This window comes from Guillardia theta, assembly GCF_000315625.1.
Source record: "Guillardia theta CCMP2712 unplaced genomic scaffold GUITHscaffold_103, whole genome shotgun sequence".
NCBI classification, from domain to species: Eukaryota; class Cryptophyceae; order Pyrenomonadales; family Geminigeraceae; genus Guillardia; species Guillardia theta.
Window position 1 is genome coordinate 15888 of NW_005434571.1, and position 16366 is coordinate 32253.

The 16366-nt window shown below is 53.8% G+C and overlaps 5 protein-coding genes across 5 annotated transcripts; 3 read left to right on the forward strand and 2 right to left on the reverse strand.

Moving 5' to 3' along the window:
* Positions 1–1886: 1886 nt before the first annotated feature.
* Positions 1887–3723, reverse strand: DVR (8-vinyl reductase). Its single transcript, XM_005823783.1, has 4 exons — positions 2666–3723; positions 2236–2325; positions 2133–2190; positions 1887–1974 (listed from the first exon to the last, which is right to left on the reverse strand). Exons 1-4 carry the CDS (start codon positions 3685–3687, stop codon positions 1948–1950), a joined length of 1197 nt encoding a protein of 398 aa, XP_005823840.1. The 5' UTR covers positions 3688–3723; the 3' UTR covers positions 1887–1947.
* Positions 3724–5395: 1672 nt separating this feature from the next.
* GUITHDRAFT_145439 (hypothetical protein) lies at positions 5396–6175 on the forward strand (the record flags this gene model as incomplete). Its single annotated transcript, XM_005823726.1, has 3 exons — positions 5396–5560; positions 5673–5809; positions 5914–6175. The coding sequence occupies 3 exons, from the start codon at positions 5396–5398 to the stop codon at positions 6173–6175; spliced, it is 564 nt and encodes a 187-aa protein (XP_005823783.1).
* A 2874-nt stretch (positions 6176–9049) lies between these two features.
* On the reverse strand, positions 9050–10325 carry GUITHDRAFT_116973 (hypothetical protein; the record flags this gene model as incomplete). The annotated part of the gene is made up of 5 exons (XM_005823727.1): positions 9050–9124; positions 9171–9263; positions 9322–9670; positions 9722–10011; positions 10278–10325. 5 exons carry the CDS (start codon positions 10323–10325, stop codon positions 9050–9052), a joined length of 855 nt encoding a protein of 284 aa, XP_005823784.1.
* Positions 10326–10547: 222 nt separating this feature from the next.
* Positions 10548–11613, forward strand: GUITHDRAFT_116974 (hypothetical protein; the record flags this gene model as incomplete). The annotated part of the gene is made up of 2 exons (XM_005823728.1): positions 10548–10564; positions 11274–11613. The coding sequence occupies 2 exons, from the start codon at positions 10548–10550 to the stop codon at positions 11611–11613; spliced, it is 357 nt and encodes a 118-aa protein (XP_005823785.1).
* Positions 11614–13005: 1392 nt separating this feature from the next.
* On the forward strand, positions 13006–15420 carry GUITHDRAFT_116975 (hypothetical protein; the record flags this gene model as incomplete). The annotated part of the gene is made up of 2 exons (XM_005823729.1): positions 13006–13064; positions 13119–15420. The coding sequence occupies 2 exons, from the start codon at positions 13006–13008 to the stop codon at positions 15418–15420; spliced, it is 2361 nt and encodes a 786-aa protein (XP_005823786.1).
* Positions 15421–16366: the final 946 nt, after the last annotated feature.

A 16366-nucleotide genomic window follows, 5' to 3' on the forward strand; every position in this document is an offset into this window, starting at 1 on the left:
TGAAATCCGGTTCGGAGGGCGACCGCAAACGATGATCTGTTTGGATTCTCAATTCACGACATTGTTACAATCAAGGGGTTCAAGATACCTCCACCGTCTCGACGACTGCTGCAGAAATAGCCTTGTCTGTTCTAAGTCAAAAACCAACCCCATCCTCCTCCTCTTCCTCCTCCTTCTCCTCCCTCCTCCCTCCTCCCTCCTGCCCTCTCGTCTATCCCTCAATCTCCTCCCTCCCTGCCTTCCTCCTCTTCTTCCCTCCTCTCACCGTCTTCGAACACGCATATCCTCCTCGAGTCGCCCAGAAGGAAGGTCTCCTTGGTGTTGCTGGGGTTCACGAGAGAGTATCCTCCTCGCAGGGTCTGGCGCAGAGCAAGGCCGGGGACACGAGGAGCTTGCAAGACTGTTGCGCACTGCGCACAGCTTGCCAGGAGGAGGAGGGGGGTAGCACGAAGCATCGCACGCATGGTTAAGTTTTGAAAGGCCTGGTATTAGGTCATTCACGCAGCCATGGGAGGAGACAACAAACAGAAGATGACAGGAATGTGTTTGCTGCGCTAGTGCATAACGCTCCCATGACTCTGTATGTAATCATAATTCTTGCAACTTGGCTAGAGTTTCAAAGATTCTCCTCATCTATCCTGATGATGCCTCGCACCTCAATGCCAATCTCTCTCCTCATCCGATCCAAAGATTGGTTGAACCTACATCTCTTGACCTTGCTTCAATCCTTTCACCTATTTCATCTTGCAAAAACAAGAAATTAAAGTTCAATCTATCTACACACTATCAGCATCGTTCTTCTCCCGTACCTTCCATCTCTGCTCTGCTCTGCTTTGCTCTCCCCTCCCCTCCCCTCCCCTCTCCTCTCCTCTCCTCTCCTCTCCTCTCCTCTCCTCTCCTCTCCTCCTTTCGTTGTGTCCTCCCCACAATCGTCAAGAGCATTCTTCTTATGTCCACCCACCCCACCTCCACATGTCCTGTAAAATCCACCCTACCCCTCAATATATAATTTTTGAATACTTCCGTGGAGGAGTTGTACCCCCTACTTGCATTGCTTCACCGCAATAATAATGACTATAGCTGTTTTATCTAATTGATCCATTGGGAAAATTCAAGGGTGATGGTACTAGGCTCAACTATTAATTTCTGGTACCCCCTTAATTTAAAATGTCTGTACCCCCACCCCTCTAGTTTATCCCAACACTCCTGCTGTCTCCTACGCCGGTTGTGGGAATGGGAACCACCCTACCCCTAGAACACCAATTTGTCAGGTCTAATGGACCCCCCATAAATCACTGTCACCCCCATTTTGTATAAACAAGTACCCACCCAGTTGAATCCGACCCCTACCCCCACAAGTTGACCCATCTTGCGACCCACCATTGACACCCCCAGGATCCAGGAATGTCGGCGGCGGACGACGCTGTATGAGGAGGAGGAGGGTACGATGACAGAGATTGAGGGAAGGAGAGGGAGAGATCAGGGAGAGCCGGGAGCAAGGTATCGGGTGCAATCTGCATATCTTCTAGGAAGTACTCGCAATGGAATGTGATGTAAGACGATCGAAATCAAAGGAGGAAGAAGATTTCACGAGCATCGTAGCAGCTCGAGCGGAGCCATAGGATGCATGCATTATGAGGGCTTCAGGGATTTACCAAATCATTGTCTGCACATGACTGACAAGGTTTGTCTCACTGAACTGAAGAGTTCATTCTTGCATGTCACATATTTCTCACACCGACAGTCTTGCTCGCTTTGTTCCAATCTCAACATATCTGGTGTCATATCCTCCAATCCACAACATCTCACCCTTTCGTTGTGTGCTTTGTGCTCAAATCTCACTTGCTACTGCAAGCGTCAGAAATTTTTAGTGTAGTTCCCAGAGACAAACAATAAGAAATTCATTTCAAGTGTAAGACCAGCCAACATCAAGCCCTTCAGTAGTTCTTACTCTCCCTTAATGTTGAAGACAGCCTGATAAAACACAACTCAAAACGCAAGAAGCTTCCATGGCCTGATATCCTATCCCTTCTTCCCTCCCCTCTCTTCCCTTTTTTCCCCAACCCCCACAACATTTCCTCCCCCCTCCTCTCCTTGCAGATCCCCATCCCTTTTCCCTTCCAGATTCTTACCTGGTCGCCGAGCTCCTGTCCTTGGAGGCCATTCTCGGCTACATCCTTGAAGAACTCTCTGCAGCTAACATCACCCCCTCTCTCAATGCAACGTTGCCTTCACCTGAGGGTGGTGGTGCCGTAGGATGGGCCAACCATGTCCTCCGTGGCGTAGTAGCGGCCGATGCGAGCGAATTCAGCCTTGTCCTTGAAGCTGCAAGGATGCAGAGTAAGGATATGAGATGAGATGAGATGAGATGAGATGAGATGAGATGAGATGAGATGAGATGAGATGAGATGAAAAGAGTGGACGAGAGAAGCGAAGAGGAGACATGGGAGGAAGGGAGATGGGAAGGAGGAGAGACAAAGAGAGGATGAAGAGAAATCGAGAGGAGGCAAGGAGCAAAGTAACAGGAGAAGGGGGTAGGTATGGAGGACGAGAAAGAAACCAACAAGAAAAGAAACAACGAACAATTGCATCGAAAGGGAACAGACAGAAGCACATGGAACAGAAGGTGTCGCAAGCCGAAGGAGGAGGATAAAGTCGTTCAAACCTCGGGAACAAGAAGGCAATGCCGTCAAGCAGGCCGATGATGGCGTCGAACACCGCAACAGGCACTCTGATATACTTGGGCTCAAGACCGAAGAGTTCGAACAGGATCTTTGACTGCTCCAGGGGGGTGAGAGGCTTTCCAGGGCCTCCAACGGGGAGCACTTTGTTCCATCGGGACTTGTCAGTGATGCAGTCCGCCATGACGATGGCAAGGTCAGGCTCGCTAATGGCGTTGGCCTTGCAAACTTCTCCGTCCCCGAACATGACGTAGGGGCTGCCGTTCTTGACCAAGTTCACTTGCCCGGCAAGACTCTTGAAGAAGGCGGTGGGTCGGACGATAGAGTAGGACACGTCCTGTTGCTCCATGATATCTCCCTCCAGCTTCAGCTTCGCCCGCTGGAACTCCAACAGAGGCTTCTGCACACAGATGGCAGACAGGAGGACGTAGTGCGACCCTCCCTGCTCCCGGAGCACGTCGAGGCAGTTCTTGCTCGCCTGGTAGTCGATGTCCCACGAGTCCTGCAGCCCTCCTGTCCTGCTCGCAAGGCAGGAGACGACAACGTCGACTTTGTCCTTGAACGCAACGCTTCTCAAAGACTCCAAGTCGGTCACGTCTCCGAAACGGACATCAGCGCCCTTGAAGTCCTTGACCACGTCGTCCATAGACTTCTTCCCTCCCACCCCGGATTTCTCGCGGGAGAAGGCGACTACCTTGTAACCCCTTGAGATCAGCTCCTTGGTCACGTATCTCCCGATGTACCCAGTGCACCCAGCCACGAGCACCCGCACATCTTCCGGCTTGGCTGTGGACAAGTCCACCTTCATCGATAGGTCCCTTGAGGACTGGGAAAATCTCACAGCCGAGGTGCGAGGAGATCTGGCCGAGTATGCCGGCTGGAAGGAGCGGGAGAAGGACTTTGAGACACTAGGAGACGTTGGGGATCGGAGAAGAGGGGAGGAGAGTTGAAAGCCATGCACAAGAGCCACAGCGGCGGTCAGCACGACCAATCTCAAGGTGGACATGGTTCCTCGATTGCTGCGTTAACCGCAAGACCTCCTGTAAGGAAACAACGTCAGCAAAGAGCAACAGAAGAAGATTTCAAAAAAAAAAACTCAATGAACGACTACCAGCAGCAAGAAATTCAAGCGAGCTGCGAGCGCATTTCAAGGCAGCACAAAAGTGTTGGATAGGTCAATATGATGTTGATTTCTTCACATCACAGCAAGATTGTGCTCAAGAAGGTAAGGAAATCAGAGGAAGGTTAAAAAGACCGTGTGACGCTGCTACGACCCACCGCCCTCATATAAAGGAACACGAAGGGATCTTTCATCGTTCACAAGGATCGTTCAGAAAATCTTCGGATCACCCAACAAGAAGCAACCACACATTCATCGAGAGAACACGAGAAGAAGTCTACAGCTCAACGTGCATGTGCGGGCATGGCAGCCAGCGCGATACACGCTGCGAAACCATGGCGAGGCCGCTATACATGTAACAACCCCGCGTCGGAGGGCTCTGCTTTTCCTGGTAGTTTATGTGCTGCTGTCTTTCCGACTCCGGCGAGGCGAGCTTGACCTAACTTACTCGGCAAGTCAAGTTGGGCCCGGCCGTCCGAGGCGCGGCGCGGCAGGCGAGTCGGAGTGACCGTCTCCGAGTCGGTCACGGCTAGTGCAGTGACCGCACGCGGGGAAGGCGGCCGGCGGCCGGGTGGCCGCCCGGCCCGGCGGCGCGGCCGGACCGTCCATACCGTACCGTGCCAGGCAGGTACCGTGGGCCGGCCGGCCCCGTACCGCCGTACCGTACGGTAGTACAGTACGGTACCGTACGGGCGTACTACGGCGTGACGCACGGTACGGTCACCCCGAGTGACTCAGCGGGCGGAGGTGGCCCCAGTGGCCCCCGGCACATGGGCCGGCAGTGAGAGTCACTGAGTCAGCCCGGCCCGCGCGCCGTATGAATTTGAACCGCCGGGCCGGCCGCATTGCCAAGTTCAAGGTTCAACCGTTCAACGGTTGCTGAGTCACGGTGGCGAACTTCCGAAGTTCCGAGTTCCGCCGGATGATTCGGTGACGAGGAGTCACGCCGCCGCCGGGCCGGGCCACCGTGGCACTGCCAGGCTGTGCAACTTGGCAATCCGATCCGACTGATCCGGCGGCGGACGGGCCGCCGGGAACTCAGCGGAACGGACTCCAACCCTGAGTGGACTCAGAGCCGTCGCAGGATCTGAGCCAGGAGCCTGTCCCACACTTAATTGAGAGTCAAGGGTCCGGCCACTGACCCCTGACTGGGGTCGGAGCCCTGTCTGCTTGACTGCCTTCAACTGTCACCGGATGAGCCTTCACTGACATTGCCAGGAATGAGTGAACTCGGAAGAATGATTGCATGATTCTGACTACTGACAGTCTGACCCACAGTGTCATGCGGCGGCTATCCTGAGGCTCTGGCCGCGGGTACTGCAAAGTCAGTCAATGACAGGAGTCTGATGCACATCAAGCTAAGTTCGTCTGCGGTCACCGACGCGGCGGCATGCAGCCGCTCGGGGTACCGCGGGTTGCTGCACCGTTCACTGAACTCGCATCGGAGAGCACTGCATTGAAACTGATCACTTATGCTATGATTGCATATTTGTTCAGAAACTTTCAACAAGCATGTTGGGCTATCGTTTTGTTGTGTTTATTTACAATCTAGTATATGAGAGGATCCAGTATGTACATCGCGAACTCAGAAAAAATGAAAGCCAAAAAGTCGCGTGCAAAGGCTGTCAAAGTTTCCGTTACCGTCTATCGCGCTCTTCAGCGGGCTCCTATGGCTGAACTCAAGAGCATCGAAGCTCCCTTGGCCAACGAAGTTTCCAGCACGGTTGATCGACTTGGAGTAAAGGGAGGGATCACAAAGGTACGTAGTCGACTCCATTGAGCATGTCCGTGATTCACAGGGCAGGGAACCTTCACTGCAGCTGTACATGCCAGACTGGATGTTTTTCTTCCACTCGTTGAAGCTGTCGCAGCTTGAGGTAGGAGAGAATACCTCGATGGGAGCACACATTGGCGAGGAAGGAGCAGAGATCGAAACTGTAATCACCGATGGGCAAGAGCCCCTCCTCCTGCGCATGCATTCCAAGGGGGAGGGGATTCGATGGGAGCTGTGAGAAGAGATCAAGTCTCCCCCTCTTGGTATGATATGAGAAGTAGAATCGTTTGAAAAGCTGAAGCTAGACCTCCTCATTTGGGGAACTCGGGATGATGAAGGTGGGTAGAGAGGTGGAAGAGAGAAGGTTTAGGAGCGGGGGCAGCAGAACAGAAGCAACAGGAATGCACAAGGACTGCCTTGAGAGACGAGAAGAAGTCGGAGGAGCACAGGAACGTGGGGACTGTCGTGGAAAGGTCGAAGGTTGCGATTCCTCGAGCGTCTCCTTGCAGTTATAGGGGACCAATTGACTCCTTTGACCTCTGGTCCGTGGGCCAGGCGTGCTTGTGGCTACCATTTGCTTCCACCACAATTGTGTACTGAGAATTATGCTCAATAAGCATCTTTTGGTACAATTATTGATATTGTCTAATTATTTCATTGAACCACCCATCCCTTCTCGGTTTGAGAGGCTCATGAAGGGAGGGGTCTTTTGATGGGGAAAACGTGGGGTGAAGGGGATATGGGGGTGGTTTACTCCAAAGTCTGCTCCGCTACTTTTAAGATGGAATGTTTTAAAAGAGCTCTAGAACTATATTTGTGGAGCAAAAAGGCATGTAAAACAGTTTTATGTGTCTTTTTTTTTGTCGCTCCAGTCGAAACCGCAGGCGGATTTGAAATGTAGAGTTTTAATATACTAAAAGAATATTATGAGTAAAAATGTGTTTTTTTTGGAATGGCGTCACGGGGCACTCAAAGGTCTGACGAGGGGGGTAGTAGTCCGTGGATATAATATGAAGGAGGGGGTGGGGCGAACAGGAAAGAGATGAACACCACTGGGCAAACCGTACAAACGTACCAGTGAATGATGAAATAGGGGGTGGGTAGTACCAAGGAAGGGTACCAAGGTGAAACGACGAGGTCAGAAAAGGCGGAGACACCCAAAAGGAACCCAAGAGGTTTAAAGGTGGGTGCGAGAATCAGTAGAAATGGGGGGTGGGGTGGTGAGTGGACATGCGTTCAAGAGGTTGGCTCTTTGGGGGGATCGTACAGAAACAAAAACTCATTCTAAATTTTCTCATACAATGTTTTAGTATACTTGTGGTTATATAATAAGAGTTTCCAAGAGACGCTGCCCATGGTCTGGAGTAAACGGAGGAGTCAGAAAGGACAACGTTTCGCGCCACCACCGGGCGTCGCTATTGCCCTGGTACTGAATTTTAACTCAACCTTGAGTAAAATAGGGCCCTTCAAGTGACTGACAGTCTGATAAACATTATTGCCATCGGAGTCTTTTTACTCAACTTTGAAAAATGAGTCCGTCGGATCCGAGGCGCGGTCAAATTGAAACGAAGTTGAAACCCGCGTCGGACCGGCGCGGCTCCCGGACTCGGACGGCGCCGGGGTCCGACTCAGCCTTGACGGCCGCCGGGCCCGCAGCGCCGCCGGGCCCCCGGGGCCGCGGGCCCGGGCTGTCGAGTACGCCGTCACCGGGTCGCCAGACTCAGAGACCGGGTCCGGGAGTCCTGCCCTCCGAGTCACTCACTACGGCCGATGACGGCGTGAAAGTTTGAGTTGCAAGTCCGGTCACGAGTCCCCGGGCCCAGAGCTGACACGGATCCGATGTTCAACCGGGCAAGTTCCGACGCCCGGCCGCCGTTCGGAAGGGCCCGGGGCCCGGGGCGCCGCCTTCACTCAGCCAAATTCCGAGCGGACTCCGGCTCACTGGCCCGTACTGATTTTTAACTTCACTTTGAGTAAAGGCCCGACACACGATCGGACGGTCACGGTGTTTCAGGCCGATGCCCGGCCGGGCCCAGCGGCCCGGCCCGGCCGGGTCGCAGTTCCGTCAGTGAGTGCCGCATTGCCGCCGGGCGCCCGGGCCGGCGGAGTTTGCAATTTTAGCCCCCATGATGACAACCGTTGTAATTTTCAATTACAATGACATGAAAAGAAGTTATTTCAAAAATAACCCACCATATATTCCCCACACCCTCAAATGCGAACCCCTCAAATTGCCTTATATTACACTGCTACTACCCGGTCATTTGGGCCAGTCAAACCTGGCTACCCCTGATACAATGTGGGTACCTACCCTGTAGTTCATGGCTGTTGAGGAGATTGAGAGGAATGCTATAGATACTACCATGTGTGTAATTTCCTATTGATCCAATTAGAAAAGTTTTTTTCTTTATATGCTTCCAAGAAAATTATTCTGGAGGACCCCACCCTCTTGCGAATACAAGAATCGACTGGATGGCCGCTTCTCCTGTATTCCCTGACGTCTGCGTGATCAGCAACTTTAGCTCCTCCTCCCGCGTCTCCTGCTCCTGCTCCTGCTCCTGCTCCTGCTCCTGCTCCTGCTCCTGCTCCTGCTCCTGCTCCTACTCCTTCTCCTTCTCCTTCTCCTGATACACCTCATCTTCTTAACCCTCCTCCTCCTCCTCCTCCTCCTCTTCCCTTCTCCTCTTTTAGCTGATCGATTCACTTCTCACCTTGCCAACGTCTTCTTTTGGAACTCTGGTTTCTCGTTCTCCTATCTTCTTTCTGGTGTTGTATTTCACTCGATTATCTCCTTTCCTTTCTTCCTGGCGTCCGGAATATTATCCTTCAATATTTCTAAAGACTTTTCTTCACCAGTACCTATCGGCTAGAACAAGCAGCTCGTTCCTCTTCCTCAGCATAAGAATCTATCTTCAATTGACCCCTGACATAGAAAACGACAGCAGCACTCAAAAGTAATCCCATCTAGTACGATGGAGCGTGAGCATATCACAGATCTCATCTCAATTACGGAGAGTGGATGGTCTTTTGTGCAGAACGTCAGGAAGAGATGGACAGTGAGGAAACCGCCGTCATTTAGATACATGTGCTGTTCGAACCGATCCTGCGCACGCTACGAGGATCGATGCAGGAGCAATCTGAGACGAGCGGTCAAGAAATGCAAGAACTCGCCTTATAGCCAACTCGGAACTGATGTCATCTACCAACCTGCTCTGTTGGGTCTGATACTTGTAAATAGCATTTGGCTGGGTATAGCTTGTTTCATGTCTTCGTGTACACGGGAGTGATTGAAACCAGTTATCAGTAATCTCTACAATCTATCTACATGATTCTTGTTCTTCTTGCTATTCTTCACCCTCCCTATTTCTCATTCAGCGGTTTGCTGTTCGTCCCGATAGTTATGCTCATCCTCGTCGTCTTGAATCGTCTTGAATATCGTTATACCATTCACTTTCATTCCCATTCAACTTTCATTCACATCCAATTGTTTTTCGCAAGCCGCTCAAGCTTCAGTTCCACCAGACAGATCGATCGAACTCCCTCCGTCACCTGCAGCTGTATGAGACAAGAAGCGGTCTCATCGTTTGTCCATCACCTCAGATACTGCGTGGTCAACCTTGGGAGTGCTGTAGATAACGGCGTCCCCGCTCTCAAGATTGATGTCTGTTGGATCGCTTGTGGGATGGAACTGAATGATGCCCATCAGCTCATTGCAGGCGAGCGAGCAGGCATGCATGAGAGCGGACCTGAAGAACTCCTCCTTCGAAGTCTTTACCGGGCTCCGAAATCATCATGATGGTGTTGAAGTGGCTAGTAGGATCATCACGGTGCCATGGGCAGGAGGTCCCCTTGCGGTAGGTGACGTAGCGGATGTCTTGAGCAAAGTTGACGTTGTCAAGTTCTTCCTGGCACAGCCCGATCAGTCTGCCGAAGCTGTTCTTCTGTGCGATGATGCGGGAGAAGACGCCTGGGAATTGCTTCTTGAAAGGGTCAGGGCACCCGTAGAGCTGGCACACCGTGGGTTCCGATTCACTTGATGGATGATTTGTGTTGCGTGCAGGTTGTGGAAGTTTGCAAACCAAACAGATTGGATTACTTTCAGGAAACAGCCTGCAGTAGAGGGAGGTTTGCAATGAATTCGCTTACCTGTAGTTCTCGTTGTTGTTGAGGTCCTCCCCGTCAAAACTTGTTCTCTTGATCTCGGGAACTGTCCTTTCGACAAACCATTTTTTCAATTGCTGCACCTCATTGGCTGAGAGGAAGTTCTTCACAACTGCGTATGCAAGAGGAACGTGATCTTGGGCGTCCTTGTAGCAGGTGTTTGGCTGAATGATGTCGTTACTGACATACGCAGATCCTGACCGGCTCTCCTTGTCAGCTTCTCCTTTAAAGGTGTAATTCCCCGCTAGCTTGAACGACATCACAAAGTTGCTGCCCTGAAAACATAAAGGTCAGGTCTTTTGTATCTTTTGATCATTATTTGGGGCTGTTTTCAAATGTTTACCCCATTCGAGACGATATCCTATCTAGCGACAAGAATATACATGTGCGAATGACATGAAACAAGCATATACGTGTGCGCATGACATGAAAAACAGCCAACAAGCACAAACATCATACTTTGCCATATCTTTGCAGTATTCTCAACTCTCGCTAGCTAGGAAACTTGAAATGAGAATCATCATAATTTGATCAGAACAACATCCTTGACACAAATAGCGTGCTGCTGATTGTGGAAAGGATTGATCATGGTAAATGATTGAAGATTCTGTGAAGCATATCATCATCATCATCATCATCATTCATATTGGTACTAAACTTGTCTTCTTTCCCGTTTTACTCCCCGCCACCTTTTTGTCCTCTTTAATCCCTCTGTCATCGTAATCCTCCAAACCATATCCGACACTATCAATCGTCGGCGCGGTCTACATAGTAATAATCATCATAACCATCCCCATCCATATCAGTTCCGATGTCAGCCTCATTCTTGTGCGTTTGATCCAAATCATTATCTTCAATGATGGTATTTATACCATCATTTGCCATCATCCAATACACAAAGCTATCATTTGCCACAGCTCCTATCATTATTGTTGTTTTCCCCATCACTTTCATCGCAGGTTTCATCTCATCACTGTCATCCACCATATCATTGTTATACAACACGCATCTGTTACAAATGACAAGACAATATTCGACCGATTCTCTGCATCGTCATCGCCATCGCCAGCATCCATTCCTTTTCCAACCCCCTTCCTCCATTTCTCCCTCTCTCTCTCCCTCCCTTCCTCCCTCCCTCCCTCCTTTCTTCCCTTTATTTATTGTCTTTCTGACACCTATCATCGTATTAACAGAAATCTTGTTATAATTGTCATCCCTATCACCTCCATCATCAACATCTCCGTCGTCTTGATCGAAATCGGCATTATCGTCCTGATGACCATGATCATCATCATCATCATCAAAATCATCATCATCGTCAACAACAACAGCAGCAACAACAACAACAACATCAACAACAACATCATGATCATGATCATTATCATCATCATCGTCATCAACATCATCACCATCATCATCATGAACAACAAAATCAACACCACATCAACACCTACTACACCAACAATTAAAACTACATCATCAACATCAACATCAACATCAACATCAACATCAACATCAACATCAACATCAACATCAGCAACTTCACCTATAGCTACTACATCAACTACCACAACAATCACATCTTTCACTTCAACTTCAACTACTACTACATCAACTACAACTACCGCTACAACTGCATTTACAACTACAACTACATTTACAACTACAACTACAACTACATTTACAACTACAACTACAACTACAACTGCATTTACAACCACAACCACAACCACAACTGCATTGACAACTACTACTGCATTTACAACTACAACTACAACTACAACTGCATTTACAACTGCATCTACGTAGTATCACAGCAACAGCACATTCGCCATGACCGACATGTAAACATGTTTACGCATGCGGCCTCTGGCTAGCTAGTTGAAAGTGCCAAGCCCGCCCCAGCTGAGGGCGGCATCGCCGGGGCGGCGGCCCCCGGCCGGCCGCGGGCGGCGGCCCGGCCGCCGGGGTCACGGTCTCGCCGACCGTCTCCGCCGGGGCCGACCGTACCGTACGGCCTAGCCGTGCGGCCGCAGTGCCACGGACCGGGAGTTCGCCACAGTCCGCCGGGCCGCCGGGTCCGATCGGACGCCGGGTGACTCGCCGGTGAGTACGGCGTCACTCGCGCCGGGCCGACGTTCGGACGGAGCCTGCGTACTCACAGTCACTGAGCCTCGGAGTGTTGACTCTGAATGCCGGGCGGCCCGGCGTGGTGACGGACCGGGCCGCCCGGCCCGGGCGCCCGGCGCCGCGGCGTTCGGGGCGGCGGGCTGCCGCAGTGCGGCAACCGTGAACCGGAGTCCGAGGCTCAGCCCGCGGCCGCGGCCCGGCGGCGCCGCGCCCGGCCCCCCGGCGGGCCCGGCCCCGAACGGGCCGCGGCCGGGCGGGGCCAAAGCGGCCGAGCCTCGGAAAACCGTCAGACTCCGAAACTTCAGGCTTCCGAAGTTCCGGCGACGGGCCCGGGCCCTCGTCCGATCAAACACTGCGGTTCAGAGCACGCGCCGGGGCCACGGTCGGTCCCACCCGGGCCCGGCGGCCAGTCCCGGCGCCGGCCCGGCGGGACCGTACTCTGAGGGCCGGACTCCCCGGATTGCCATCACCGTTGCGGGCCGCGCCCTCGGACACTCAAGTGACTGTCCGACTCCGACTCGGACTTGACTTGTCGGAAATTGAGTAAAGCCTCCGAGACGGTGGTGGGTTTAGTTAGGTTCAAGTTCAGTCCCACAAACAATTTTGAGCACACAGCAAGTTCCACTTGGATCTTCCTGGTACTACCCCCTACCCCCTACTTGTCCCCAGGAACGCTGCTTCGTTCTCCTTATTCTCTTGCCTATATATACCGGTGGAAATATCATCTTTCGCTGACTGCAAAAATACCCTACCTCCATACCTTGCCTCAATCAACTACCTACCTCTGGTCTCGACATACCCCCTACCCCATTTCTTACCTACAGGAGGGAGTGGTGATGTAGCACTCTCCTGTAGGTAAGAAATTGGTATTTCTCCCAACCTGCTTCCCGCTCCAAGCAACCCCCCCTGCTAGAGCTCCCTCCCTCTACATCTCCCTCCCTCTACATCTCCCTCCCTCTACATCTCCCTCCCTCTACATCTCCCTCCCTCTACATCTCCCTCCCTCTACATCTCCCTCCCTTCCCTATCTTCGGCTCTTCTTCAATCAAGATCTTCATAGCTCTCCTACTTGCATTTGCGATCAAAAAGACTCTTCCTTCTCCATGTCTGCTCCGAGCAGCTTCGAAACTCTGGTTGTGATGCCAATGAAACGGAAGTACGAGTTCCTGCAGGAGGTCTGCAGCGAGGATGCTGCGAGGTACCTGATCCTTGCATGTGCTGAGATGAGAAGCTCACTGACGCGTGCGCGCAGCATATGGGATCAGACGTGCGGAGACTCTGGCAAGATAACAGACCTCCTCAGCAAGCGCTTTGTGGACTGCAACACATGCTCCTCTCAGCAGCATAACGACGAGGTGGAGGTGGTGGAGGAGGAGGAGTCAGGCCGCGAGTACTTTTGCGTGATCTGCCAGGAGACAGACTTTGGCATGAGGAACAAGGTGAGCTTGACCTGCCGTCACATGTTCCATGCCTCTTGCTTCAAGAGGCTGCTCGAGCACGTCCTCCATGACGAGCATCAATCCCTGGTGCCCCCTCCCTGCCCTCATCCCGGATGCAGCACCATGGTCGGCTACAACATCCAAGCTCTGCTCCTCATCTACGCTGACGATGAGCAAACGCAGCGTCTGCTCAAGGCTTACGATATCAAGAAGAGCAAGTACGACGCTTGGAAGTTGGGTCATCTGCCCTGCTTGTCCCCTTGCTGCCAGGCCGTCTCGAGGCTGGTGTTGATTCGACATGCGGCGAGCGAGGCTACGGTCAAGTGCGACAGCTGCATGGCCACCTACTGCGCTGCTTGCTCGATGGCGTCCGGAAGCTTGGTTCCCTCCCACATTCTCGTCGGCTGCGAGCAGCGAGTCCTGACTGAGGAGGGGTTGCGAGCTCTCGATCAGGTGTACGATGCGACGGGTGATCAGCTGAGAAGGATGAGACTGCGCGACCCTCCCGCAGCACTCAGACGGTACCCTCGTCCGCCGCCCGCCGCCCGCGACCCTCGCCCGCCCACAGTTGACGGCAGTCAAACGCATGTGGCGGCAGCAGACACGAGGACGCAGGAGGTCGAGGCGCAAGGGACCGAGCAGGCAGACAGAGGCGCTGAAGCCCAGCAAGACCCCCGGCTGCGAGCACGACTACTTTGGATGGATCTGTACAGGGGGGAAGACCGACTGGAGGGCGAGGAACGCCTTGAGCTCCATGAACACGTGCGCTGGAGGATGAGGAGATTTGAGGAGGAAAGCGACTACGTGGACGAGGAGCTGCAGCAGACTATGCAAGGCATGCGGGACCGGCTCAGCAACATCAAGAGGAGGGAGGAGCTAGAGATCTCCGCCATTTCCCGGCAGCTCCATGCTCGTCCTGCCGACAAGGTCGCCGTCGAACTGGTTGATGCGCGTTTGCGGATCGTCGAGCAGAAGCGTGAGCTGTTCGAGAGCACGCGACAGACGCTCGAGGGTATGATCCGCAACCTGGCGGTAGAGGACCCGCAGCACCATGCTCTGCCGGAGGCGACGACGTCGCTGAGCCTTCAAGACATCCACAGCATGTGCGATAAAGCTTTTCTCACCTCCCTGAAGGCGAGGATTAGCAGGATCGCCAGCGGCGAAGAGCGCGAGGAGGCCGGAGCAGAGGCTCCCAGTGACCAGGAGGAGATTGCAAGGACCTCCAAGCCCTGCACCCAGTGCGGGTACCGCATCGTCAAGACGGGAGGATGCGACCACATGACGTGCAGGAAGTGCCGGCACGAGTTCTGCTGGAGGTGCCTCAAACCCCCGATCGACCACTTCCGCCGCAGCTGTCAGGGGAAGCCAGACCTGCTGTCGTTCTCTGAGGAGCTACAGCCTGCCATCAAGGACGTCATCGACAAGTACCGCGGAGTCGAGTCGCCTATCGAGAGCAGCCTAGTCGAGTACGCGCAGAGGCACTTGGCTCCCGGCCAGCCTGTCGACGAGGACAGGAAGAGAGCGGACTCGCAGCGGATCTCCGCAATGCTGGAGCGGCGCGAGCCCTTCATGCTCAGATACTTCGACCCCCGCGAGGTCAGACGCACAGCGGAGATGAGGAGACTGCAGGATATGCAGCGGGAGGTTGAGCAAGAGAGGATCGCCTGCTCCTTTGTGCTCCGTCAAGTCCGTGACAGCAGTCGCAGCCCCATCAGCAAGGACGCAGCCCTCCGAGTCTGCTCGGACCCCTCCAAGCAGTACCTCAAGTACCGGGCCGCCAAGCGCAGCCTCTTGGACGCGCAGGAGAAGATGAGGAGGGAGACACGTGAAGCCCCGGTTGACTTCGTCGAGCGTCAGCGCCGTATGATCGACTGTCAGTGCCAAGTCATCGACGTGGATCTTGCTCGCCTGGAGATGCAGAAGCAAGCTTGCGTCCTCATGGGCATGGACGTGCCTCCCTGGCTCCTGTCATGCTCCGAGCGGCTCTCAGATGCCAAGGAACAGCAGACGCAAGACATCAGCCAGGCTGCCTGCACCAGGACCTTTCTGGACGCTCATCGAGACTACATGCTCTCGAGGATGAGCCAACGAGTAGAGCCTCGGCGAGAGTCCTAGAATGGTGACCGTCGGACCGAGCGATAAGCCGGGGAGCGAGATCGGACTAGGAGAGCAGCAGAGCTCTGCAGGACTTTCGGAGGACGAGCGGTGAGGGACAGCTACCCCGAGCCTGCAAGGTTGGAAGCCTCACTGCGTCATTGGCGGACTCTTAACGTGACTGCGCGGCTACTCAATACATAGAGAACTGAAACAAGTCACTAACTTACCGTTGAATGAGGCCCAGTGACTCAGGGGAGGGGGCCGCTGACTCTATTCCTGGCAGCCGGAGTGCCCATCCGATGATGGCAGCAGCGAACTCAGACTGAAACAGTTTGAGCCGTCTGAGCCTGAACTTCGGAGAAACTATCTGATAGTAGTAACAAGGATCCCCCCACTGCCAGTCCGACACGGCCCGCCGCGCCTTGAACGGCCGCGGGCGGCCTGAGTCACACTGGCAAGCGGGAAGCCTTCCGATCACTCCGAGAGAGGCTCAAGCACTGAGACTCCGAGTCATTGTGATCGGCCCGGCCTGCCAATGATCATTGCAAGTTGGCAAGTTGGCGGCCAGGAGCCGCTCGTTGACCGTACTCGCCGGGCGCCGGGGGGGTCGCGTGGTCCTGTACCGGCGTCCTGTACTACGGTACGATACCGTCCACGCCGTGACGGTAACCGTCACGTTGAACCGGGCCCGGCGGGTTCAGTCCCGGCGCCGGGCCCGCCGGGCCCGGCGGGACGGGCCGTTACCGTGCCGGCCGCGGCCGCCCGAGTGAACTTGAACTTCGGACCGTCGTGACAGCGAGACTCAACCAAAACGCCGGCGCTGAACCGTTAGCTCGGAACCCCGGTAGTACGGACTAAAGTTAACTGATAACCGTAGCCTAGTAAGTTCACTCAGTGCCAACTGTGCGCAGAACCTGCCGCCGCACCCCGGCCCGTTGACCGGGCCGGCGCCCGCCCGGGCCGT

Coding starts and splice junctions, on each gene's coding strand:
- DVR (XM_005823783.1), bottom strand. CDS start 3,687: ATGTCCACCTTGAGATTGGTCGTGCTGACCGCCGCTGTGGCTCTTGTG. Junction 2,191..2,235: donor TACGGCACCACCACCCTCAG/GTGAAGGCAACG, acceptor TGTTAGCTGCAG/AGAGTTCTTCAAGGATGTAG. Junction 1,975..2,132: donor GACAGGAGCTCGGCGACCAG/GTAAGAATCTGG, acceptor GTGTTTTATCAG/GCTGTCTTCAACATTAAGGG.